This window comes from Macrobrachium nipponense, chromosome 2 (assembly GCF_015104395.2).
Source record: "Macrobrachium nipponense isolate FS-2020 chromosome 2, ASM1510439v2, whole genome shotgun sequence".
In the NCBI taxonomy this organism is placed as follows: domain Eukaryota; kingdom Metazoa; phylum Arthropoda; class Malacostraca; order Decapoda; family Palaemonidae; genus Macrobrachium; species Macrobrachium nipponense.
Genome location: NC_087201.1, coordinates 52,905,817 through 52,933,634, shown reverse-complemented (window position 1 = coordinate 52,933,634; position 27,818 = coordinate 52,905,817). Strand labels below are relative to the sequence as shown.

At 44.1% G+C, this 27,818-nt stretch overlaps 1 protein-coding gene across 1 annotated transcript in view; it reads right to left on the bottom strand.

Annotated features, from left to right (window-relative positions):
* The window catches only part of LOC135220580 (kxDL motif-containing protein CG10681-like), a 43,495-nt gene extending 16,820 nt beyond the window's left edge, over nucleotides 1–26,675 (bottom strand). Inside the window, exons 1-2 of the mRNA XM_064257827.1 lie at nucleotides 26,370–26,675; nucleotides 2,026–2,225 (exon numbers count right to left, since the gene is read on the bottom strand). Of these exons, the coding sequence (XP_064113897.1) occupies nucleotides 2,026–2,225; nucleotides 26,370–26,512 (343 nt within the window). The 5' untranslated portion in view covers nucleotides 26,513–26,675. The remainder of the gene's footprint in view (nucleotides 1–2,025; nucleotides 2,226–26,369) is intronic.
* Between the last annotated feature and the right edge of the window lie 1,143 nt (nucleotides 26,676–27,818).

Genomic DNA, 27,818 nt, shown 5'->3' with positions numbered 1-27,818 from the left:
GGAGTTGTTAGACCTAGATTCCCAATAACTTATGAATGAAAAGCTGATGGAATTGGAAGAAGAAAGAGTGGCGGAAGAAGAAAGAAGAGAAGCAGAGAAGGAAGAAGAGAAGCAGAGAAGGAAGAAGAGTTGCCAGAAAGGAAATTAACCGCTAAGAGATTATCAGAAGGTTTAGCCCAACTGAATAAACTCCTTGCACATTTCGAAGAAATGGACCCAAACATTGAAAGGTTTGCGAAGATTGAATGGATGGTACACGATGCGTTTCGTCCATATCGTGAAATTTATGACGAAAAAAAGAAGCAAGCAATTCAGACCAAGCTAACCAAGTTTTTAAAACGAACAACTCCATCCACCACACCGAGCGTTGCCCCAGCTGATGATGCCGACGACCCACAACCAAGCACCAGTGATGCCAGCAGTCAATAAGTTTTTAATTTGATGTACTACTAGTTTTCCATTGTATTTTTTTATAAAATACGTATGTTTTTTTTTTGCATCTGTATTTTATATTTTTGTATGTTTTCCACAATAAACCAACTGTACTGTAGCAAGCAGTGTTTGAATCAAACCTGACAAACGTAGCAATAAGAAACAGTATGATGTGTAGAGAAACAGGTTTGACTTTAACTTTTGACTTTAACTTCACAAAAGTACGTAACCCATGACACGATGCGATGTGTAGAAAGACGGCTTAAATGGTATAAAAATTTAAAGAATTCATAATAACTATGAAATATGATAGTGTCTAAAGAAAAATAAAAAGATTGCAAAATTAATTAAATAAAGCAGCCTGACATTGCTCAATAAAGGTAAGTAATGCCGATGTCGGTCCGAATCTGATTCCCATTTTGTGGCCAATTTTCCTTTTCTGTGATATCATAGTCAGAATGCATTGAACATCCAAAATTGGCTAATAAATTACTGAACTATACTGTATAATATGCAGTAGTAAACTGTAGGCTATGCTACTGTATTCATAAATATATGTATGATATAAGTACGTACATGATAACATCATCATCGTATATATATGCGAGGCTAACATGTTAAATGTTACTCAATTTCTCTTTGTACTGAATTATTATAAGCAAATGTGCATTGAACCTAGAGAATTTGCTGAAATTGATAATGACTATGCCACAGATGTATAAAGTATGCTGTGTAGTGTAGGCTAGGCTACCCTAGATGTAAAGATGGTACTTATTACCCTAGGGTAGGGTAGGCTAGGCTAGCCTAATATTCTTTAGGTAAATTAACATTGACCGACTTACGTCCAAATCGATTTACGACTGGTTGGTCGGAACCAATTGTGGTCGTAAGTCGACAACTACCTGTACTCATTACAAGTCAAACTCGCTAAACATACTTGTCCCCTGCAAGATGTACATTTAGTGTGCAAATCATACTTTGTTGAAGTAAGTCTAGTATGTATTGCAATAATGAATAATCGTCAAAATTGTGTCAATCTTCAAACTCTTTTGAAAAGCAAGGCCTTATCTATAATCGTCACTTTGTCACAATTCAAGAGGAAATCCTGTATATCTCATCGCTGAAAGGCTATTGAAACAAACATAAGTATTTCACCAATTTGCAAAATAATTCCACAAAATTCAATGATGAAAATTTCAAAACATCGCTACTGCTCTTGACTGTCGCCGAGAGCCAGCATAAACATATTGCTTCTCTGCTCAGTTGTTCCTCTTTACTGAAAGTTGTTTGGGGCCATTTACCTTCACTTTTAAAACAAAAGAATCGCACAGCAAATTTCAGAATTTAGCTGCTGGTACCTTTAAACTTTTAGCTATGTAATTATACTTGGTAAGTTTCATATACAAAATCATATTTTACAACATGAGAGTTCACACAATGAATTTCAAAACTAACGATATATACATATGTAAGAAAAGTACAATTCTACAGTGCACAAAGAAAAATTATGATTAATAGACAAATGTATTGCCTTCTCATTTCAACACAAAAACAATTTACAATACAATGTAACACTGAGAATTAAGGACATACCAGTAAAAGCACTTGGGTACTGATTAGATAGTTTAGTCTTGATGTTTCTGATACGCTTGAAGATATGGTCAAGATCCTTTTTCATTTCAACGAGGAGAGCTGTGTGCTTTTTGAATTCTTTCTGTGCCAGAGCAAACCTTGTTGCTGATAAAGCATTGCAATTACTCAGCATTTCATTCGTCTTTTCAAATCTCTGGAGCCTGAAAGAATAATCTCTGTCAGATACGTATAAGGATAAGCATCTGAAGTTTTACCATCATCTAATGAAATAAAAATGACCAAATCTTCATAATTTTTCTTACAACACTAGAATAAAATAACATTACCTCTATCATTTTGTTTACAGCTGTAACAGGGAACAAGCATTCACAAAAACAGTCCTTTATTTTAATGCAGGATACAAATTAAGTGACCCTTGTAAACTGAAAGCTATTTCATATATTAAAGTATGTGAATCTTAAAATAAAAATATTTTCAAAACATTAATATGTACTTATATGTATCATTGATGTATATGAACCATATTTCTCAAGAGCAGTATTTTTTCAATTACTTACTCCTCTATGTTGTACAGTCAAACCCCCGTATCACAGATTCCTCTACAGGACTTATACATGGGAAAATTCGCAGTATTTTTCTATAAGAAATATCCACAAATTACTGTATCTTCTTATTAGTTTCATCATAAAATGCACTTTTTGTGATAAAACTATTAAAAAAAAGTATATAAAAATTTTTTAGTGGGTTATTCTTGGGTTTCAACTAACAAAATAGGCAGTTTTAAGTGTTTTTATGGGGGTTTCAACTATTCTTGGGGGGGGGGGGGTGGGTTATCTGATACCCATCCCCTATGATTACAGGGGAATAATATATTATTAATTCTCAAACTTTGCTGATAAACACCTATATTCAATACATATAAATTCTAAAGTTCAGGATACTAATTTACATTTTTCCTTGCTATACAGACCTGTAGCATTCTATATAAACATACCTTTGTTGAAAGCTGGCCTAGTTGTTGAAACTTTGTAATGAGGTACAGTTGTTAGCTAGTTATGAGCATGAGGTGGTGGGTGATACCATCCACTCAACTACTGGGACAAAAGGGGGTTGGTTACAGGTTGGATTATGATGAAAAAGTCCACATTTCTACAGTGGTCCCTCACTCATTCGTGGGGGATGGGTATCATACCCTCCCCACAAATAGTTGGAGCCCTTATAAAAATGCTTAAAACGGCCTATTTTGTTAGTTAAAACTCAAGAAAAAAACCCTAAAAATGTTTATACCTGGTTTTTTAATAGTTTTATCACGAAAAAGTGCATTTTATGATGAAATTGATAAAAAAAATGACATTGTTATGATACAATAAAGTTTCATACATACTTACCTGGCAGATATATACATAGCTATCGACTCCGTCGTTCCCGACAGAATTTCAAATTTCGCGGCACTCGCTACAGGTAGGTCAGGTGATCTACCGCCCTGCTCTGGGTGGCAGGGCTAGGAACTATTCCCGTTTTCTAATCATAATCTCTCTTCCACCTGTCTCCTGCGGGAGGCTGGGTGGGTCTTCAATTGTATATATCTGCCAGGTAAGTATGTATGAAACTTTATTGTATCATAACAATGTCATTTTCATACATTCAACTTACCTGTCAGATATATACATAGCTGATTGACACCCTTTGGTGGAGGGCAAGAGACAGCTAACTAACTGACTAGACAGGTAAACAACATATGTTGTAGGTATTAATAAACCTTAGTTCCTACCTTTTTAGATGGAAGACTTCGTGGCTACTGCCCAGGAGTCTGCTTCATCTCAAGAGCCTTAGCGAGATAGTGATCTGTGGCCAAGAGTTCTTGTGGATCTGTCGATGGGGTCTCTTCCACTTACTCGACAGAATCCTAACTGGCGTTTGTCAATGGGAGCACATCCGCTTATATGACAACACGCACTAATTTAAGGAGCACACAACCAATCCCTATCACCCGCGCCTAACCCGTGTTAGTTCTAAGATTGCCTAGAGTTATCCCCAAACTCATTGCAAACAACCACAAACTCGAAACTCATACATACAAAAATAACAAAATTTTTGTACCCCTCTAATAGTCCAGATGTCACTCGATTTTCAAATGAAGAGAAGTGAAGGCCGCCTGTGCGACTACTGACACTCCCATACACCGAAAACCCGAGAACACATCCGACAAGAGGGTTACGTACATAATTTTAAGGATTGGTGCTTTCTCCTTTACCCAGAACCGTTTGTGCTGACACAACGGACCTAACGAAAAACATTTATCATACGTAACTCGCACGTCTTTTAAATAATGGGATGCAAACACAGAGTTGCATCTCCAATAAGTTGTGTCCCAAAATGTTCTTTAGTGACATATTTCTTTGGAACGCCACCGAAGTTGCGATTGCTCTAACTTCGTGGGCTCCCACTCTTAGAGATTAAAAGAATCATCTGGACACTTCTTATGAGCTTCCGTGATAACATTCTTCTAACAAAGAAGGCTAAAGCGTTCTTGGACATTGCTCTCTTGGGGTCTTTCACTGAGCACCAAAGACCTTTCTGCGAAACCCCCCAACCCCCCAACTGCTTCTTCCTGTCCAGATAAAATTTTAGAGCTCTAACTGGGGCAAAGGGATCTTTCTGCCTCTCTGCCCACCAAACTAGAAAAGTCCTTTCCACTTCGAAGCTCCTGGGCCAGGGATTCGAAGGGTTTTCATTTTTGGCCAGAAAAAGGGACTGAAATGAACAAATTGCGGAGTCTCCTCCTTTGAAGCCAACTCTTGATTCAAGGGCGTGCAACTCACTGATTCTTTTTGCCGTTGCAAGAGAGATCAGGAAACAAACACTTTCTAGTGATATTACGGAACGAAGCAGTGTGAAGTGGTTCGAATTCATCTGATGAAAGAAATTTAAGAACCACATCTAAGTTCCAGCTTGGAACCTTAGGTACAAGTGATTTAGATGTTTCGAATGACCGAATGAGGTCGTGCAAATCCTTATCATTCGTTAGATCTAATCCTCTGTTTTCTAAAGACTGCTGAGAGCATACTCCTGTACCCCTTAATAGTTGGTACTGAGAGCTGCGACTTTTGTCTAAGAACAGAAGGAAATCTGCAATCTCGGTCACAGAGGTACTGGAAGAGGACAGCTTCTTCGACCTACACCAGTTTCTGAAAACTTCCCACTTCGATTGGTACACTCGCCTCGTAGATGATCTGCGGGCTCTAGCAATTGCGTTTGCTGCCTGGCGAGAAAATCTCGCTCTGACAAGTCTTTCGATAGTCGAAAGGCAGTCAGAGCAAGAGCGGGTAGATTTTGATGGTACCTCTCGAAGTGGGGTTGTTTGAGCAGATCTATTCTGTTTGGAAGAGATCTGGGGAAGTCCACTGTCCATTCCATCACCTCTGTGAACCAAATTTGAGCTGGCCAATACGGAGCGATCAAAGTCATCTTGGTTCCTTCGGATGCCACGAATTTTCTGACTACTTCCCCCAGTATCTTGAACGGGGGAAAAGCGTAAACGTCTATTCCTGACCAGTCCAGGAGAAAGGCGTCTGTTGCATAAGCCCCGGGGATCCTCCACCAGGGCACAAAATGTATCTATCCGTTTGGAGAGGAACGTGGCGAAAAGATCTATTTGAGGCTTCCCCCAAAGGAGCCAAAGGCTCTGACAGACTTCTGAGTGGAGTGTCCACTCTGTAGGAAGGACCTGGAATCTCCTGCTCATCTGTCCGCTCTCACATTCCTCTCCCCTTGAACAAACCTTGTTAGGAGAATTACCTTCCCTTTGTTCGCCCAAATCAGTAGATCCCGTGCCAGCTCGTACAGAGCAAAAGAGTGCGTCCCTCCTTGCTTCTTGACATAAGCCAGAGCTGTCGTATTGTCTGAATTATCTGCACGACTTTTCCTCTGACTAAGTTCGAAGCTCTTTAGTGCTAGGTGAATCGCTAAGAGCTCTTTGCAATTTATGTGCCATGACACCTGTTCTGCCGACCAGGTGCCTGACACTTCTCTGGGTCCCAATGTTGCACCCCAGCCCGCCTCCGAGGCGTCTGAAAACAATGTCAGGCTTGGGTTCCGTACTTGCAGGGACACTCCTTTGTTTTCCTTTAATGGAACCAACCACCACTTCAAATGATGTTTTATCTCTTCCGAGATTGGAAACGTGTCCGAGAGCTGACCTGTCTTCCAACTCCAACTTCTTCTTAGGAAGAACTGAAGCGGTCGAAGATGTAATCTTCCTAGGAGAAAGAACTGTTCGAGCGAGGAAAGGGTTCCCAGAAGGCTCAGCCATTCCCTCGCTGAAGTGCGCTCCTTCCCTAGAAAGTTCGATACTGTGGCACAGCCTTTCTTTATTCTCTCTTGAGATGGAAAAACTCGAAAAAAAACCCCGAGAATCCATCTGAATCCCCAGATAAACCACGTTCTGGCTGGGGATCATCTGAGACTCTCGAGGTTCACGATCAATCCCAAAGACTTTGTCAATTCCAGTGTTGTTCGCAGGTCCTCCAAACACTGCTTTTGAGATCTGGCTCTGATGAGCCAGTCGTCCCAGGTACAGGGAGACATTTATCCCTTTCAAATGTAAGTGCCTTGCTACATTTTTCATCACGTCTGTGAAGACTTGAGGAGCCGTGGACAGGCCGAAACACAGGGCCCTGAACTGATAATTTCTTCCTTCGAACATAAATCGAAGGTACTTCCTCGACGAATGGTGGATCGGGATGTGGAAGTATGCGTCCTGAAGGTCTAAGGACACCATCCAATCCCCTTGCCGCAGTGCTGCAAGGACTGAGGCAGACGTTTCCATGCTGAACTTCTGTTGTTCGACGAATTTGTTCAGCGCACTTACGTCCAGTACCGGTCTCCATCCCCCGAGGCTTTTTTGTTACAAGAAACAATCGATTGTAAAAAACCCCGGGGAGTTGCAATCCAGCACCAGTTCTATTGCTCTTTTGTCCCACATCTGTTCCACCATCTGACGAAGAGTATCCCTCAGAATAGGGTCCCTGTATCTGGCGGACAATTCCCTCGGAGATGTTGTCAAGGGAGGAATGTCCTTGAATGGGATGCGATACCCCTTCTTGATAATCGACATCGTCCAAGTGTTGGCTCCTATGTCTTCCCAGGCTTTCGCAAATAATGTAGCCTGGCTCCTACGGGTGTCTTGGAGGACGAGAATTTTCACTTCCCTTTCTTAAAGGAACGGAAGGAAGACCTGCCCCTCTTATCGGTTGACTTCCTTCTGGCGATCGGTCTAGTTGGAAGACCTCCTCGAAAGGGCTGTTTCTGAGCTGGGCGAGCCACTTTCTTTTCCTCACTAGCCACAGGCCTATTCTGTTCCTTGATTGTCTAAGGTAGATCCTGGGTGGCCTTTTCCGTCAGAGAATGCGCGATGTCCTTCACCAACTGTGAGGGAAAAAGGTTTTCAGAGAGAGGCGCAAACAATAATGCGGCTCTCTGTGAATGAGAGACGGCCTTCGTGAGGAAAGCACTGTGCACCGCCCCTTTTCTTTTAAAACTGCCCAAGAATGCACCATATAGGGAGCATACCTCAGCCGATCCATCCTGAACAGCCTTATCAATACAGGCGAGGATGCAATTCAGGGTTTCTGGGTCGAGTTGTTCATTTTCTTGAGATTTCTTGGCCAGAACCCCAAGGGACCAATCTAAGAAGTTAAAAACTTCTAAAGTATGAAAAAGTCCCTTGATGAGGTGATCCGTTTCCGAAAGCCCCCATGTAACCTTCGCTGCATTCAAGGCGTGCCTTCTCGACGAATCCACCAAACTCGAGAAGTCTGACTCAGCTGAAACGGACAGAGATAGTCCCATATCCTCTCCCGTTTCATACCAAATTCCTCTCCTCCCTGTAGTTTAGCGGGAGGCATACAAAAGACCGTCCTTCCTAACTCCTTCTTCTTCTTGAACCAGGAGTCAAGAGATTGTAGAGCTCTCCTCATAGAAATGGCAGGCTTCATTTTAAGGAAAGAGGAAGACTTGAGTGCTTTCGTGCTTGAAAACTGCGAGCGTGGCGAAGGGGGAGCAGCTGGCGTCAAAGAGTCTCCATATTCCTCCAACAAAAGGGACGAAAGAACTTTATAATTAGAAGATCCTTCCTTCATTTCGTCCTCCGAGGCATCTTCTGGGTTGATAGGCTCGGAAGGAGAAGGTTCTCTTCTTTCTACTGACTCTTCTCTTACTCTCTTACGAGTGTCAGGCTCTTCCGAGGAATGCGCCTGGTGTACAGTAGGAGTATCTCGCCTGGGAGGAGTAACGTGCTTGGAATACTCCTGGCGCCTGGCAGGCGCAAAGCGCCTCGAATACTCCTGGCTTTCAGTAGGCGCATTTTGTTTAGAATCCTCCTGGCGCGTTGTAGGAGTATTAAGTTCCGAGTACTCCTGGCGCCTGGGAGGAGTATTAGCTTCGGAATACTCCTGGCGCCTGGGAGGAGTAACGCGCCTGGAATACTCCTGGCGCCTGGCAGGCGCAAAGCGCCTCGAATACTCTGGCTGGTTTTTATCAGGCGCATTTTGTTCAGAATACTCCTGTCGCGTGGTAGGAGTATTAAGTTCCGAATCCGATAACTCCTGGCGCCTGGGAGGAGTATAAGCTTCGGAATACTCCTGGCGCCTGGGAGGAGTAACGCGCCTGGAATACTCCCTGGCGCCTGGCAGCGCAAAGCGCCTCGAATACTCCTGGCTTTTAGAAGGCGCATTTTGTTCAGAATACTCCTGGCGTGTGGTAGGAGTATTAAGTTCCGAATACTCCTGGCGCCTGGGAGGAGTATTAAGTGCAGAGTACTCCTGGCGCCTGAGAGGAGTATAAGCTTCCGAATACTCCTGGCGCCTGGGAGGAGTATTTAGTTCAGAATACTCCTGGCGCCTGGGAGGAGTATCTAGGCCCGACGACTCCTGGTGTCTTGTAGGAGTACGCCGTTCCGAATACTCTTGATCCTTAGCATGTGTCTGATGTTTAGTAGGCGCTTTTCCGTTCTCACAAGTGCTCTACTCCTAACAGGATCTTCCTCTTCAGGTAACTCTTGGCGCTTGATTGAAGATCTTGAATCTTGTACTGGCTCGTTGCGCCTACTCGGAGTCTGGCTTTCTGGTTGGCGCCCTACTCTTGACAGGAGTAGCTTCTTTTCTTACCTCTCTCCTGTCTAGCGCACCGCCCCCCCCAGAGATGGCCGCCTGTGCGACAACTCCCTGAAGGATGCGTCGCGCCTGGCAGGAGATAGGTATTTAGATCTTTTAATAGGAAGCCTATCATCCTTCTTACGAGTAGGCTCCTTATAACGAGTTCCTACTAACAAGGCTAATTGCTCTTGCATATTTTTCAAAATTTTCTTGGTTGAGGAATCTTCCGCATAAGGAGAGGGAGATCTGGAAGGCGCTCTAGGATCTCTTCCAGACCCAGAGTCTGACTGTATTCTCGCTCTCTTTATTACCGAAGGTGCTCCTCCTTCTGAGAAGCGCTCGGGACTCGAATTGAGCTCGTGCTCTTTCTTACTCCTCTTCAAAGGACGGAAAGATTCGACTCCTTCCATCCTCTTCTCGGCGAAGGCGAACTCGACGACGAAAAGCACTCTCGAAGGATGCTTTTCCTATAGCGGTCTTTGGCAGTCGATACGATCGATTCTGCCGAAGGGACGCCTGATCGTTGGGGATTCTCCACAACCCCCGTACGGCTTTCGACTTTCCTTCTCCTCCGGGCCAGGGAGCTTGGAAGAGGTCTAGGCCTGGGAGCGTCGCAGAGACGACCAGACGCCCCCTCCACTACACTGGGGACACTAATATCACTGCCACATTCACTTTCCTTACCTTCCAATGCTGCGACTTTTTCCTGCATTTTCTGAAGGGAAGCTCTAAGTTCTGCTATTTCCGAAGCAGAACTAGAGGGATTAGCAAGATGTGAACGGGCTGAAACAGAATGGTTATTATCATCATAGGAAGAAGCTACAGAGCTAGACAGTAAATCATGAGAGGCAGACATACTGCGGGTTTTATAAGCCGCCTTCCTCTCTCTATCTCTCTCTAACTTCTTCAAGTAAGAAGTTAGATTCTTCCACTCTTGTGCATTCAGATTCTCACACTCATTACACGTATTCTCAATCGAACATTCAACCATTCTACACCCCCTACAACTAGTGTGAGGATCTACCGAAGCTTTCGGAATCCTCACCTTACAGCCCTCATTCACACACACTCTGAAACTAACACTAGAATCAGACATATTCACAAATTCCAAAAACCAAGTCCAAAAAACAGTCCACGATAGCGAATGCCAAACAACGATCCAAGTACGTCACCAAATATCAGCGAGAGATGATCAAAAGCTTTGCGAAAAACGAATTCTAGTCAGGAGGAAGTAACAACAATGTTGATACAGCCGCGACAGAGAGATTATGATTAGAAAACGGGAATAGTTCCTAGCCCTGCCACCCAGAGCAGGGCGGTAGATCACCTGACCTACCTGTATGCGAGTGCCGCGAAATTTGAAATTCTGTCGGGAACGACGGAGTCGTATAGCTATGTATATATCTGACAGGTAAGTTGAATGTATGAAAACTGGAATTTGTGGATATTACGTACTCAGAAAAATATTGTGAAAAGGTGAACTTCTCGCGAATAACAGGGGGAAATGTTCCAAAGAGAAATCCATGAATGTGTGAGTCCGCGAATTCGGAGAACACGAATATGGGGGGGGGGCGGGGGGCACTGTATACCTAAAAAGTCCAAATTACCCTTCATTTGCAATTTGTTCCTACTGAAAGTAAAATCTTCATGTAATGAGCTGTGATCCTTGCATAATGACTTATATGCCACTGATAATCTCTTGAGGCCTGAACAAGATTGTGTTCTTGGTCACTTTCCTTTGTCTAGAGTATTAATGAACATTATTTGACATTTTGCCCGAAGACGTCAAGTACAGTGCAGGTAATGCCACACAAGATGTCAAGTACAGTGAAGGTAATGTCATACAATTTTCTCTAAACATAACAGATTCTTGGGTGACTGCAGTCAGGCAGTCCCCAACTTACGATGTTTCGAGGTTATGACACTTTTCAATTATATTCATCAGAAATTATTCCTAGGTTTACGACGCTTATGACACCAATCTGATGGAAGAAATAGGACTCCAAAAATTCAAATTAATCAATATTTGAAGTTTTCTTTTCCTTATGAAAAATGCAATAAAAATGCAGTTTACATAGTTTTTAATACACCCAAGCATTAAAAATGATATTGTTATGTTACAATAAAGTTTCATACATACTTACCTGGCAGATATATACATAGCTAAGACTCCGTCGTCCCCGACAGAAATTCAAATTTCGCGCCACTCGCTACAGGTAGGTCAGGTGATCTACCGGCCTGCCCTGGGTGGCAGGACTAGGAACCATCCCCGTTTTCTATCATATTTTCTCTCTTCCACCTGTCTCCTGCGGGGAGGCTGGGTGGGCCTTTAATTGTATATATCTGCCAGGTAAGTATGTATGAAACTTTATTGTAACATAACAATATCATTTTCATACAATCAACTTACCTGTCAGATATATACATAGCTGATTGGCACCCTTCGGTGGAGGGTAAGAGACAGCTACTATATGGAATAGACAGGTAAACAACATATGTTGTAGGTATAAATAAAAAAAACCTTGTTCCTACCTGATAGGTGGTAGACTTGGTGGGTGTTTGCCCAGTAGTCTGCATCACCTCAAGAAACTTTAGCGAGATATGTGCTCTATGGCCAGAGTCTTGTGGGTCTGCCGATGGGGTCTTACCCACTTACTCATCAGAGCCTAAAAGGACTTTGTCAATGGGTGCTGATCCACTTATATGACAATACACCTTATGAAGGAGACACAAAACCAATCCCGACCACCTGATCCTAAACCATGTGTTAGAACTAAGGATTGTTACGAGTTATCCCCGAACTCGTCACAACAACCGTACTCAAAAACCACTACGCACACATACATAATTTTTCAAAAAAAATTATACTCAACTAATTGGATATGACGAGAATTTCTCTTATGAACAACATAGACGGCCGCCCGTGCGAGCCTGAATCCTCCATTGTTCGAAGAGATTCTCGACCATATCCAAACAGAAGAACAGTATATACATTTTTAAGGATTGGTGTCGGCTCCCGTACCCAGAATCGTATCTGCCGATACGATAGGACCTAGAGAAAAGCACTTCTCTACGTCACACGCACGTCTTTCAAGTAATGAGATGCAAATACTGAGTGCATCTCCAATATGGTCGTATCTATAATGTTTTTAAGCGACATATTCTTATAAAACGAGAGAGACGTCGCAACCGCTCTTACTTCATGAGCTTTTACCCTCAGTAGTTTGAATTGTTCGTCAGGACAGACCTTATGAGCGTCCGTAATGACGTTTCTTACAAAGAACGCTAGAGCATTCTTGGACATCAGTCTTGTGGGGTCTTTTACCGCGCACCAAAGACCTTGTCTAGAGCCTCCCAACTGACGCTTCCTCTGAAGATAGAACTTCAGAGCTCTAACAGGGCATAGAGACCTCTCTGCTTTTCTCTGCCTACGAGACTGAATCATTCCTTTGACTTCGAATGACCTAGGCCCAGGGATTCGTGGGATTCTCGTTTTTCGCTAAAAACAGGGTCTTAAACGAGCAAATCGCCGAGTCTCCCTTGAATCCTACTTTATCCCCCCCCCATGCAGAGCTTGTAACTCACTAATTCTTTTTGCCGTCGCTAACGATAAAAGAAATAGGCATTTTCTAGTTATGTCTCTAAATGATGCCAGATGCGGAGGCTCGAATCTATCCGAAGACAGATATTTGAGGACTACGTCCAAGTTCCAGTTCGGAAGGTACTGGTTCCGTTAGACTTTGAAGTCTCAAAAGATCTTATGAGATCGTGGAGATCTTTGTTATTTGCCAGATCTAAACCTCTGTTCCTGAATACAGCCGAGAGCATACTTCTGTATCCCTTTATTGTGGATACGGATAGATAGATTTTACTCTCAGGAATAGCAAGAAATCAGCAATTTCCGCTATAGAGGTAGAGGAGGAGGACAACTTCTTGGCTCTACACCACCTTCTAAAGACCTCCCACTTCGACTGGTATACTTTCGTAGTGGAGGTTCTGCGAGCTCTCGCGATCGCGCTTGCCACTTCGCGAGAAAAACCTCTCGCTCTGACAAGTCTTTCGATAGTCGAAAGGCAGTCAGAGCGAGAGCGGGGAGGTTTTGTGGAGGGTACCTCTTTGAAGTGTGGTTTTTGTTTGAGAAGATCCGTCCTTTCTGGTAGGGATCTTGGAAAGTCTACGATCCACTCTACCACCTCCGTGAACCATTCCTGGGCGCCAAAAAGGGCTCCAAAAAGGGGGCTATTAAAGTCATCCTCGTCTCTTTTGACGCCACAAACTTTTTCAATACTAAACCCCAGGATTTTGAATGGGGGAAAACGCGTAAAACGTCCACTCGAGACCAGTTTAGCAGGAAGGCGTCTACCATAATTGCTCTTGGGTCTTCCACGACCGAGCAAAACACTGGGAGCCTTTTTGAAATGTATGTTGCGAAGAGATCCACATGAGGAGTTCCCCACAGAGACCAGAGATCGAGACACACTTCCTCGTGCAGAGTCCATTCTGTATGAAGGACCTGGTTCCTCCTGCTGAGCCTGTCCGCCCTCACATTCCTTACTCCCTGTACGAACCTTGTCAGCAGGGAGATGTTCCTGTGAGACGTCCAAAGTAATAGGTCCCTCGTTAGTTCGTAAAGGAACGAGGAGTGTGTCCCTCCCTGTTTCCGAATGTAGGCAAGTGCGGTGGTGTTGTCCACGTTTACTTGCACTACCTTGTCTCTCACCCGAGGTTCTAGGCTCTTCAAGGCCAGGTGTACGGCGAAGAGCTCTTTTGCAGTTTATGTGCCAGGACAACCTGTGCTGGTTCCCAGGTGCCTGACACTTCCTCTGAGCCTAATGTCGCTCCCCAACCCGTCTCCGACGCGTCGGAGAACAACACTAGGTCTGGGTTCTGTGTTCTTAGAGAGATCCCTTTGTTCTCTTCCAGAGGTAGCAACCACCACTGTAGGTGTGCCTTCATCTCCACTGGAATGGGAAAAACGTCCGACAGCTGTCCGTTTTTCCAGCTCCAAGACTTCTTGAGGAAGAATTGAAGTGGGACGGATATGAAGTCTTCCGAGAGGGAAGAATTGTTCCAGCGAGGAAAGCGTCCCCAGAAAAAAAAGGGGATCAAACCATTCCCTCTGCTGGACGTTTGGTTGCCTCTCTGTAAGGAAGAGAGAGATTATCCTCAAACCTTTTGCGGTTCTCTCTTGCGAAAGGAAAAACTCGAAAACCCCGAGAATCCATCCGAATCCCCAGATAGACTAGGTCTTGTCTGGGGGTCAGCTGAGACTTCTCGAGGTTCACAAGCAATCCCAACGCCTTGGTCAAATCCAGAGTTAACTTTAGGTCCTCCAAACACTGTCTCTCCGATCTGGCCCTGATGAGCCAGTCGTCTAGGTACATAGAGACATTCACTCCTTTGAGATGAAGAAATCTCGCCACATTCCTCATCAGGCTTGTGAAGACCTGAGGAGCTGTGGACAGGCCGAAACACAATGGCTCTGAACTGAAAGATCCTTCCCCCCGTCATGAAACGGAGGTACTTCTTCGATGAAGGGTGGATCGGGACGTGAAAGTAGGCGTCCTGGAGATCTAGAGACACCATCCAATCTCCTTGTCGTAATGACGCTAGGACTGAAGCAGAAGTCTCCATGGAGAACTTCTCCTTCTGAACAAATTGTTCAGAGAGCTGACGTCTAGTACTGGTCTCCAGCCTCCCGAGGCTTTCGCCACTAGAAAAAGGCGATTGTAAAACCCCGGGGAGTTTTGATCCAGTACTAGTTCTATTGCACTCTTGTCCCACATTTGTTCCACCATCGATCGAAGAGTATCCTTCAGCACAGGGTCCTTGTACTTGGCTGATAGTTCCCTTGGTATTGACGTTAGGGGCGGAGTATTCAGGAAAGGGATACGATATCCCTTCCTTATGATATTTAGTGAAGACGCGTCTGCGTCTATCAGTGTCCAGGCCTCCACGAATCCCAGGAGCCTGGCACCTACTGGTGTTTGGAGGAGAAATGTTTCATTTTCCCTTTTTAAAGGGACGAAAGGCGGACCTACCTCTCTTCTCTGGAGCCTTCCTTCTTGCGGTAGGTCTGGAGATCGGACCACCTCGAAAGGGCTGCATAGAAGTGCTAGGTTCTTTCTTGGCAGAAACTAAATTCTTCGACTTCATCCAGGAGTCTAAGGCGTTTAAAGCCCGCTTCATCGAGATGGTGGGCTTCATCTTCAGAAAAGACGAAGGCTTCTTCGCCTTCGCACTCGAAAAGAGCGAGCGCGGAGAAGGAGGAGCAGCCGGAGTCAACTCGTCTCCGTATTCCTCCAGAAGCAGGGTAGTCAACACTTTATAGTTAGACAAGCCCTCTCTTCCATGATCGTCATCATCCGAGTTTTCTTCCAACTCGTGATAATTCTGATATTCCGTTCTCCTTTCAGAGCTTTCTTCCTCTGGAGGAGACAAACTCCTGATAGGAGAGGGGCTAAGGGAATGAAAGTCTTTCCTTTTCCCCTTTCTGATCGACTTGGAAGGCGTCACAACCTGCGGCTTCTCTTGACGCTTTAGAAGACGTCTTTGTATGACGCTTCCCGCTCTCCGAGCGTCATGTATGACGTCTCTTGTTGAGTCTTGATGACGCCTTCGAAGTCTGGAAGACGCTTCGCTCTCTAAGGGCTTCCTACTCGGCGTCACAATCTTGGACGGAGCGTCACGTCTAAGATCCGCTTGAAAAGACGCTTCACTTCTAAAAGACGTCTTTCGATTCTCTCTCTCGTCAGCCCCCGTTCTTCGAGCAGGTGCGAGAGGACGAGACTTCTTAATTGGAAGCGTCACGTTCCTTCCGACGGGGCGCTAAAACTCCCACAAGAGATGACAGTTTGTTCCTGAAACTGCCATAATTATCTTTCTTGACGCTTCTCCTACGTCTAGTGCATGACGCCTCTCGTCATCACTCGGGGAAGAAGCATGATGGGGTACTTCCTCATAAGCGTCAGGTGACGCTGACGCCACCTTCGCCTTCTTAATAGCAGACGGGGCGTCATCCGAGAAGCGCTCTGGGCTTGAATCAATGTCTTGCTTCATATGACGCTTCAGCGGTCTCGATAAGTTCGACTCCTTCCACCCTCGTTTAGGTGAGGGAGAGGGAGAGGACGAGAAACACTCGGAATTGACGCTTTTTTCTATAGCGCCCTTGAGCTGGCTGCCATGAAGCAGAGCTAGCTGAAGGGACGTCTGACCGTTGGGGATTCCCCACGACCTCCTTAAGGCTTTCGACTTTCCTTCTCCTCTGGGCATGTGAGCTTGGAAGAGTCTAGGCCTGGGAGCGCCGCAGGGACGATCAAACGCCCCCTCCACAACACTGATAGGACTCACTTCACTAAAATGTTCACTATCACTAGCCTTACTTTCGAGTCCGCCATCTTGGACTTCATGTCTCGAATAGTCGCTTTCAGATTGGCGATTTCCGATGCCGAATCCGAAAAAAAGACACTCTGAGAATGAGATTTATATGGAGAATCTACAGTAGTAGGGTTAGAAATTATCCGTGAAAGAAGCTCAATAGGCTTGAATCCACACCTTTCAGTCGTCTAACTCTATCCCTCTCTAACTTCTTCAAATAAGAAAGTCAAAGTCTTCCATCTTCTGCATTCAAACCCTCGCATTCCTTACAAGTGTTAATAGCAGAAACACTGAAACCCCCTACATTTACGGCATACAGTGTGAGGATCAACCGAAGCTTTCGGTATCCTCACCCTGCAGCCTACATTCACACACATTCTCACACTCACATTAGAATCAGACATACTGAGAAAAATCCAAAAGAGTTATTCCAAAAACAGTCCACAGTAGCGAATGCCAAAACACGATCCAAATACGTCACCAAAAAGCCGAAAAACGTTGATCAAATGTTGAAAAATGAATCTAAGTCAGGAGGTAATAACAACAATGTTGATACCAACCGGTCGACTAGAGAAAATATGATAGAAAACGGGGATGGTTCCTAGTCCTGCCACCCAGGGCAGGCCGGTAGATCACCTGACCTACCTGTAGCGAGTGGCGCGAAATTTGAATTTCTGTCGGGGACGACGGAGTCTTAGCTATGTATATATCTGACAGGTAAGTTGATTGTATGAAAATGAAATTTTCATTATTAAAATGAAGTTTTATTGTATACTTACCGAACAATTATAGAGCCGTGATTTCCACGAGCGGCAGGATACTAAATTCAAATTTAGCGCGTCGGCGTCGCCAACACTGGTGGTGATGACGTCATCTCCCTCCACTCGCGGGAGAACCAGGTACAACTGCCCAGGTGAATCCAATTCTTTCTGCCCGTCCGTCCACCTAAGGGGAGGAGGAGGGTGGGTAATCATAATTGTTCGGTAAGTATACAATAAAACTTCATTTTAATAATGAAAATTTCATTTTTATTGTAGTGTCTTACCGAACAATTATAGAGCTGATTACACATTTATGGGAAGGTGGGATTCATGGAACACTAGTAATTTTTAAATGGTTACATTTATTGCAATACCAGTAAACACTCAAGGTGTCTGTTGTACCTTACCTTGTAAGAGAGCTACAGCAGACTGTTACTGCCTCTGGTCGGTGCTCTTCTTACTATTGTAGAGGAATTGGAATTTGACCAAAGTTAGCCTCTACAGGAGTGGAATCCTTCCGTAGTTCAAGCGAGTCAAGGCTGACTGACGGAGGATAGTAACAACAAAGATTGCCCTTGCCCTGGGCTAAGACCAGAAATTCAATCATACAAAACATTTGTCACCAACACCAGATTTAAAAACATATATACCCAACCATTGTAAAATCTGACCTAACAGACTGGTGAGTATCCCAGGTAACTCAGTACCCCCAGCTTCCCTTGAACTCGACAACCTATTCAAGGTGAAAAGTTAGCATAGAGGTGACGACCCCTGTGCCGTTTCTCCCAACACCATGCCAGAAACCGCCACCGGACCTAACGTTTTACAATTCTCGAAAACCGTTTCTATCTCTTTGAGATAATGACTCGCAAAAACCGAATTCGATCTCCAGAACGTGCTCTGAAGAATCGAAGCTAAAGATAAATTCTTTCTGAATGCTAAAGAAGTTGCCCACTGCTCTAACCTCGTTGAGCTTTAACTCTCAGAACGGAAAGATTGTCGTTCTCGGACTGCGAGTGAGCTTCCCTGATAAGCTCTCTAATAAAGAACGATATAGCATTCTTAGAAAGAGGACGAGAGGGATTTTGAACCGAGGTCCAGAGCTTAGAAGATTGTCCTCTGATACCCTTAGTGGCAAACAGATACTGCTTAATAGCCCTGACTGGACATAAGAGCCTTTCTTCCTCCTCATGTCCAACCAAATCAGATAAGTTCCTTACCACAAAACTCCTCGGCCAAGGATTAGAAGGATTCTCATTTTGGCTAGAAAGGTCAAAGATACCGAAAATAACAGCATTGCCCTTGAGAGAAACCGACTCTTTTGTCTATAGCGTGCAATTCGCTGACACGCTTGAGCAGAAGCTAGTGCAATAAGAAAGAGTGCCTTCTTAGTCAAGTTCCTGAGTGAAGCCGACTTCAAAGGCTCAAACGGTGGCCCCCATGAGGAACTTAAGCACCACATCTAAGTTCCAAGCCACTGTATCTTGCGGAGCTTAGTGGTTTCGAAAGACCTAATGAGGTCCGACAGATCTGAATTGGAGGAAATATCCAAACCTCGATGTCGAAAAACCGAAGAGAGCATGGCTCTATATCCTCTGATCGTCGAGGAGCCAGTTTCTTAGAGTTCCTAAGAAATAGAAGAAAATCTGCTATTTCTGTTAAAGAGGGGTCGCAGAAGTAGAGACTTTTAGCACTTCTACACCACTCTCTGAAGATTCTCCACTTCCCTTGATAGAGTTTGTTAGAAGACTCTCTCCTACAACGAGCGATAGCTTCTGCAGCTCTTCTTGAAAATCCTTTCGCTCTGACAAGATTCCGGACAGTCTGAACCACCCTGTCAAGAGCTAGAGCGGACAAGTTTTGGTGGAACCTCTTGAAGTGAGGTTGTTTGAGAAGCCACTTCTCTGGAGGAAGAAGTCTGGGGAAGTCCCTACTAACAACTGGAGAAGGTCCGGGAACCACTCTTTCCTGGGCCAAAAGGGAGCGATTAACGTTAGCGTTACATTGCTGTGCGACATGAACTTGTTCAGCACCTCTCTTATTAGACCGAACGGAGGGAATGCATAAGCTTCCGACCCGACCAATCCAACAGCATGCGTCCACGACCAAGCTAGAGGATCTGGGACTGGAGAAACAAAAGAGAGGAGACGGTTGTTCCTCGATGTCGCGAACAGGTCTATGACGGTCGTCCCCAAAGGCGCCAAAGTTTTCTGACAAAATCTTGTTGTCCAAAGTCCACTCCAGAGGTAACATACTTGCTGTTGACGAACTTAACTCGTCCGCCAGGACGTTCATCTTTCCCGGAACAAATCTCGGGACTAGAATAACCTTCGCTTCGTTTGACCACAGGAGGAGATCCTTGGCTACTTCGTACAGGAGGGAGAAAGACTGAGTCCCCCCCTGTTCCGCACGTACGAGAGAGCCGTGGAGTTGTCGGAATGCACTGCCACTACTCGCCATTCTACTAAGCTCCGAAACTGTCTGAGCCCTAAGAAAATTGCTAACAGTTCCTTTACATTTATGTGGAACTTCTTCTCCTTCTCCGACCAAGCTCCTGAAGTCCGTTGATTTCCCAGTAGGGCTCCCCAACCTGTGTCCGATGCGTCGGAAAAGAACTGTAGGTTCGGGAGGATGGGTCGTAAATCTAACCCTTCTTCCAACCTTGCTCGAGAGAGCCACCACCTTAGGTCCTCTTTTATTTGATCTGTGACAGGAAAGGTAATCGAGTCTGGTTGTGTCTTCCTGCACCAAGAGGCTCTCAGGAAAAACTGCAGAGGTCTCATGTGCAGTCTTCTCAACGTCACAAATTTCTCCACTGACGTCAATTTGCCCAGGAGCCTCATCCACTGATTGGCAGAACTTACCTTTTTGTCCAAGAACTCCTGAACTGTCTCCAGACAGCCTTGAACCCTCTTCGGGGACAGAAAAGCCCGAAAAAAACTTGAGCATTCAGAATCATCCCCAAATAAAGGATGCTCTGAGATGGAACCAACTGGGACTTCTGTTTGTTGACCAGAATTCCTAACTTTCTGGCAAGATCCAGAGTTTGTTCCAAGGTCCTTCATGCACCGACTCTCTGATTCCGACCGGAAGAAAGCCAATCGTCCAGATAGAGGGAGATTTCTTACTCCTAATCATGTGGTAGCCAGCTTCCTATTCGGGGATAGAACCCTGTGAAGGGAAAACTGAGGGAGGCGGTCGCTAGTCCGAAGCAAAGCGCCCGAAACTGAAACACCTTGCTTCGAACATGAAACCTCAGGTACTTCCGAGATTCGCGATGTATCGGAATGTGAAAATAAGCGTCTTGCATGTCCAGAGAGACCATCCAATCCCCCTGTCTGATGGACTCCAGAACCGACCGAGTGGTCTCCATATGAAATTTTGTTTTCTGGACATGCAAGTTCAGGGCGCTCACATCCAAAACCGGCCTCCAGCCCCCTGATGACTTGGGAACTACAAAAAGGCGATTGTAAAAGCCTGGAGGAAAATCCCCTTCTATCTGTTCTATCGCTTCTTTGAGAACAAGCGCTTCCACTTCTGCGGCTAGCGCCAGAAATTTGTCTGAGCCCGGAGAGTATGCCTGGAATGGAATTGGCACAGGTGAGAGCGAGGGAGGTGAAACGAGAGGATACGATAGCCGAACTTGAGTACTTGCACTACCCAGGCTTCTGCTCCTCGTTTTCCCATTCCTCCCAAAACAGAGCCAGCCTGGCTCCCACTGGTGCATGAAGAACCGAGCTTTCATTTGGAAGGTTTGTTAACCTTGGCCGAGGCCTTAGACTGAGGTCGCAAATTCGATTTCGGCCGAAAGAAGCGCTTGGGTTTTCTCCCTCGAAAAGGCGCTTGGGCCAGAGGAGAAACCGAAGGAACAGTCTCCACAGGAGCTTTAGGTCTCTTAGTAGACTGTGCCAGTAAATCCGAAGTAGATTTCTTTATCTAGCGCAGACGAAATTGACAACACTACATCGTCTGGAAAGAGGTTATCTTTCACAAAAGGAGCAAACAAGAGAGCAGACTTCTGTTGGGACGTAACCCTTTTAGAAGCAAAGGAGCACCAAAGTTGCCTTTTCTTAAGGGTACCAAAGGCGATGAGCGAAGCTAACTCATCACATCCATCCCTAATGGATTTTGTTTTCCGCACAGGACAGAACACCAATCCAATCCTCCGCTAACTCCTGGGAAAGAGAAGGACAGTCTTCGATCTTGGCCGCTAAAGCGCCAATAGTCCAATCAAGGAAGCTAAAGACTTCCAAAAGTTTAAATTGATTCTTTACAACGTGGTCCAACTCAGGTCGCTGTAAAGAAAACTTTCGCTGCGGCGAAAGCAGATCTTCTAGAGGAGTCGATTAAACTGGAGAAGTCTCCCTGGGAGGAGGCAGAAACTCCCAGAGAAGGAGCTTCCCCAGTTACATAAAACCTATACCTCTTACGAAGCAACTTAGAGGGAGGGTAAGCAAAAAGAGCCTTCCCTAAGTCTCTTTTCATAGACATCCATTTCTCCGTCTCTTTCAACGAATGTCTAACCGCTTTAGATAGAACAAGTTTTGGGAGGAGAGGGTCTGACAGTTTTCCTTTTTCCTCCTCATCAAAAAAGTCGAAGTTGGGGAGCGCGGAGCCGCTTTCTCAAAATAATCTGGATAAGATACCAGAAGAAATCTAAGGAGACGTGAATAACACGAGAGGTGATGTGAATCCTCCTCCTCTACTTCTTCTTCATTCTCCGATACCGCCGAAGAAGTAGACGGAACTACAACCGGATCTGAAGGTTTCGAACCACCCTTGGACTCATTCATCCAGTTGGTTACATCTCTAACTGCTTGCGCAAAGGCGCCAGAGACGAATCAAAAAACAGTTAACGTAGGCTTGGAAGAGCCTAAATGTTCAGCAGGAGGCGGAAAAACTACTTGCGCCTCGCTCGGAGCCGCCGAAATTCGAGGCGAAACAGGCGCATCAGGCGTAACAGACGAAAAAGCGCCTAAAGAAACACCCTTAGAACTGCTAGCTACAGCGCTAAAACCACAATCTCTACTAGTAGATGGAGCCGAAAAAGGCACAGATTGAGGCGACGAACGAGGCCGCTAAACGGCCGAGGCGTAACCCTACTCTCAGGCTCCTTATACCGCTTGACTGGAGGAGGCGAAGAATCGGCGCCTGAACGCCTCTTTAAGGGACGCGAAACGGGCGAATCTCGCCAAGAGCGCCGTGCGACCGGAGACGAATCGCTTGAATCATTTGAAAGGCGTCTGACCGCAACACCTTTCCAACGCTTAACCGAGCCCTGTTGAGGCGCAACAGGCTCAACAAGAGAGGCGCCTGTCTGTGGGCAAATCCCGATCGACTCCCTTGGACTTCCGGTATGTCTTCTCCCCGGTGCGGGGGAGCTGGACAGTGACCTTTGTCTAGGAGACGTGTCAGGACAGACAGACGCACCCTCAACTACACTCTTACACCTGAGGCCGCTTTCTCCAAAAACGTCTTAACTGAATTACCAAGTTGCAAAACCGTATTCGCTAGTACCGAAAATTTCTGATCTAACCTCGATTCCAGACTGGCAATGGTGTCGGAAGAAACTACACGGGAAGCCGGAGAAGTGGGATTAGTAGGAGGAATAGGAGTTGTAGTTACAAAGGAGACATAACAATTTGAGGAGAAACAGAAGGAACAGATGCATCGCAAGACGAAGCAGAGCTAAGTCTACTTTCCCTAAGGCGCTGCTTTCTAATTCTGTCTTTAGCTAATTTCTCCGAGTATGAACTAAAAAACTTCCATTGAGAATCAGTCCAATCACTACACTCGTTACATGTTCGATCTGCTGAACAAACCTGTCCCCTACACTTAACACATTTAGTGTGAGAATCATACTCTAGCTTGGATAATCTAGTTTTACATCCTGAGATGCAAAACCTAACTCCCGACGGACTAGAATCCGACATGGCAACGCCTAAATAAAAAGCAAAATAACAACAACGCCAAAAAAGAGTACTTCACCAATTCCGAAGATCAAATCCACAAGAAAAAAGCGAAGCAAAGTTATCCAACCGCACCGACCACCGATGTTCACCGGACGCCGGCAGGAAAAGAATTGAATTCACCTGGGCAGTTGTACCTGGTTCTCCCGCGAGTGGAGGGAGATGACGTCATCACCACCAGTGTTGGCGACGCCGACGCGCTAAATTTGAATTTAGTATCCTGCCGCTCGTGGAAATCACGGCTCTATAATTGTTCGGTAAGACACTACAATAAAAGTAAGGTTTTCTTAGGATTTTTGACAATTTCCGGCTTACGGCGCATCTCAAGGTGGGGACTCCCTTACCTATTATTATTTTCCACTGCAGTACTTTACAATTATTTTCCAAGTAACTTCTTCCAATATTTTCATCAGGTGCCCTTTTGTATGTTGATTATCTAGATGGGTTATTAAAACCCTCAACTTTCCATAACAATTTTGCTTCCTTGATGGTCATTACTGTTCCCTCTTGCATATTTGTTGTGAGTTGTACATACAGTATGTGCAAACTTTAGATCCTGCATGATGGATTTGACTGCAGCTTATAAAGTATTTTGGAGTCCTGCTTTTTCACTTGGTTGTGTGGTCACTTGATCCACAAAATGCACATTCAGGATTGTTGTGGCATTTTTTCAGAGTCCACAACTCTGGCAGTTTTTATAATGGAGGGGTTTAGGAATATAAGGTTAAAGTTCTCCGCTTATCATCAAAATATTTCGCGATTTAATGGTTAATGGTAAGTTCTGTCCATTAAGATCCCTTTCCTTGATAAATATCTCATCTAACTTAAATGACTTGATGGAAGCAAGACATGAGGGGCATGTGTACCTTCTAGCCATAGACTACCTCTTAACTGTATGTAAAATGCTACAAGGGAAATATGGGATGCCTCTTTCCAGCTAGGACCCAGGGTAAAACTGAAGACTACTAGGCCCCTTGGAAATGAATCTACAAGCAAAAGATGGTAAATACCATAAACATAAACAAAAGACATAAACATAAACAAAATGAGGTTCATATTCCAATTGGTGACTGGGTAACCAAGCCACGGTAGAAGTGTTCAGTTTAACCAGACCCAGACTGCAAGGAAGGTTGAGATAAATTTCTGTACTTTTCCTTTATAATTAATGGGACCACATCTCAACACAGGATGGGGGAATGCTAGGGGGAGGGGGGGGATAAAAGTCCTTCTAATGAGAAAAAACACAGCATCCCTGTATATTACCCTTTAGCTTACAGTGGTTAAGGTTAGGTTAGGAGGTTGGACTCAGGTAAGGACTCAGCACCTTTGGTTAGGTTGTGATGATTATATTAGGTACCTACATAGCTTGGTATACATAGAGTAAATGACCGAAAAAGTACTTGAATTCATTGCCATGAGCATCAGTCAAGAGTTGTGGTCTATCCAGAAAGCATACCAAAACATCTGCGCTCCTCTCGAAGTAAGTGTTTCCTGCTAAATTACAAAATACAGTGGTCCCTCCCATATTCGCAAGGATGTGTACCAAAACCCCCCATGGATAGTTACAATCTGCGAATAGTTGGAACCCTTATAAAAACACTGAAAACGGCCATTTTGGTGGGTAAAACTCAAGAAAAACCCACTAAAAATTTTTATACCTGGTTTTTTAATAGTTTTATCACAAAAAGTGCATTTTATGATGAAATTGATAAAATAAAAAAAAACAGGAATTTCTGGATATTTCTCATAGAAAAATATCTCAAATAGGCAAATGCCTGGCGAATATGTAATGGGTACATATGATCCAGGGAGAAATCTGAGAATCCATGAGTCCGCGAATATGGGGGGCCCACTGTAATGGCATAATTCGAGTGCTTTTTCTCTAAGTGGCTGTGTTCCGAGAGAGGTGGCCGCTATGTCTGTGTAGATATGTTAATAGTCTTATAGGAAGTACATAGTACTTTTTTGGGTAAGTACGAAAGCGGGAGTGCCTGCACGGGAGTGATGGGAGATTTGGATGGGGTGTTGGCTAATGGCTGAGGAACATGTCCATGACAAACTTGAGTAATTGTATACCTATCCTATGGGTGTGTCATCACTTTCCAACATTCCTACACACACACATAAATACTGGCACAACTCTGCCATGCGTATGATTGCGTGGTTACCATATAGGGTAAAAAACCGCATGGTACAGGGGTGGACCATGTACGATCAATGTGTATAACCCCCAAAAAAGTATTATAACGCGTCCTGACATCGGAGTAGAGGTCTTTAGTTACATTTCTCACCAACAACAAGTCGCATCTGATGCCCATCTCAGATGTCAGGACGCGTTATAATGTACTTTTTTTGGGGTTGTACACATTGATTGTACATGGTCCACCCCTGTACCATGGGTTTTTTTACCCTAATCGCGTTGGTTATGCTATCACTGGCTATTAGAGCCACCGTTCCCAGAGTACCTAAGTGCAGGTTAGGTTATTGATGTAAATTTGTAACCTTAGTTTAAGCAATTGATGTCGGAGTAGCAGACTACACATTACCGTCCTATACAATGTCGCCGTTCGGTCATTTACCCTAATTGGATTTGTAGGTAAGAAATGGTTAGGTCAGGACCTAGCATTATAGGAAAGGTTATTAGTACCTATGTATGAGGAACCTGTCCCTAGCAGAAATCAGGCAGCGTAACTAACGTAAAGTTTTACCGGCCTAGGTTAGCGAGACATCAAATATCATTAGTACCTATGCTAGCCTACCCATTAGCTAGGTAGCCCGAGAAACGATGAACTAGCTAGGTAGGTAAGGTAGCAGCCTATGATACGTAGGTAGTACCTACCTACCTAGCTATACCTACCTAGTAGTAGCTATCATACACCAAACTGTTACAATTTCAGTGGATTACTGCTATCAAACACCTCATCTAGCTAACACGTACACTCACTGTTAGCTTATTTTGGGTAGCCGTATAGGTACACTAAAATTAAATAGCCTAGTACATGAACGTGAATAGGTAGAAGGACCATTAAGGTACTGAGCCTAGAGCACTTTTACCCAAGGTAGCATACGGTAATGGTACTCACATCTGCTTCTGCGCCCTAATAATGGCCTCGACATCTTGCTGATTAATCTGACCAGCTAGCCCTTGCACGAACACTTCCGGAGCTGTGTAATTCTGAAAGCATTCTATGCTTCCGAGATCACTTTCGGGGGAGGAAGCTGCCATGATCTGTCAAACGTCACCTTCCTCCTCCACCTCGTCTTCGGTCGACTCCCAGGTTGCCTTTTTGAACAAAGTGAACGCCGCCACCTACAACAATCCGTAGACTGACGGAATTCGCCGTTTTTTTTTTTTCTTGTGGGGGCGGCGGTGGGAGTGGGGGAAGGCCTTTGCCGTCTTGATCTTTGGTCTAGATACTAGACGGGAATGGACAGGCCTGTACCGAAGGGGAGGGTGCCAGGGGGCGTTCGAACAAACAACCCCCCCCAAAAAATTTCTGGAAGTCCAGATTTTCTGTGACTATCCTTTTCATTGAACTGTACTTACACAGTAATAAATAATATATATAACAACAAATAAAGTAATATGCATGTTATTGCTAACATAATAAATGAATCAATCAGTAAAACTGAAGAAATATTCTTGAATTTCAGTGCAAACTTTTAACATAAGTAAAATTCTGTTAACCAAAGTCAGTACTTTAAACATCTAATCGGGTAAAAGGGCATAGACCGCATACCCAATTTTTCTTCTTAATATAACTAAAATAAAATTTCCAAGTATTTCATCTTGTATATACCTATATATGCAATAACAATTATAAAAGAAAAGGTCCAATTTTGGGAAAAACGAGCCCCCCATAAAAAAAACTCTGGACATGGCCCTGGGGGCCATCCCATTTTTTTTAATGCAGTATAGCCTATAGCCTTTAAACTGAATGTCTTCAATTATAGAATACTAAACGTAAATTTAGTAATTACTCAGAAAACCTACATTATTTTGGCTTAATTAGTGCTCCGAAATCTGTCACAAAGAACTCTCTCTCTCTCTCTCTCTCTCTCTCTCTCAATTGAACCTGAAATAATAATAATAATAATAATAACTAATAATTAATAATAATAATAAAATAATAATAATAATAATAATAATAATAATAATAATAATAATAATAATTTTTTATTTTCAGCTGGCCATTTACATGGAATATAACATAGTCTAGATACAGAAGATAACATGATGAAAAAAGATTAATCGGCAATATCAATATTTGCTGAGGTAGTATAAAAGAAGGTATCAAACTAATGGTCATACTCGTACTAAGATTGAGAATAGTTAAAAAATTGAATGCAAAAACTACAATGATTATAATCACAGTAACAATGAAAAAAGGAAAATACCAGTAATGACAATAATCATAGCAATACAATAAAAGTGACAGATTCTGAAGATGACATTTTGCAAAAACAGAGATTAAGAGTCTTTTAGGGAACAAACGCCTCATTTTCCCATCGTCCCCACAATTTAGATCTTC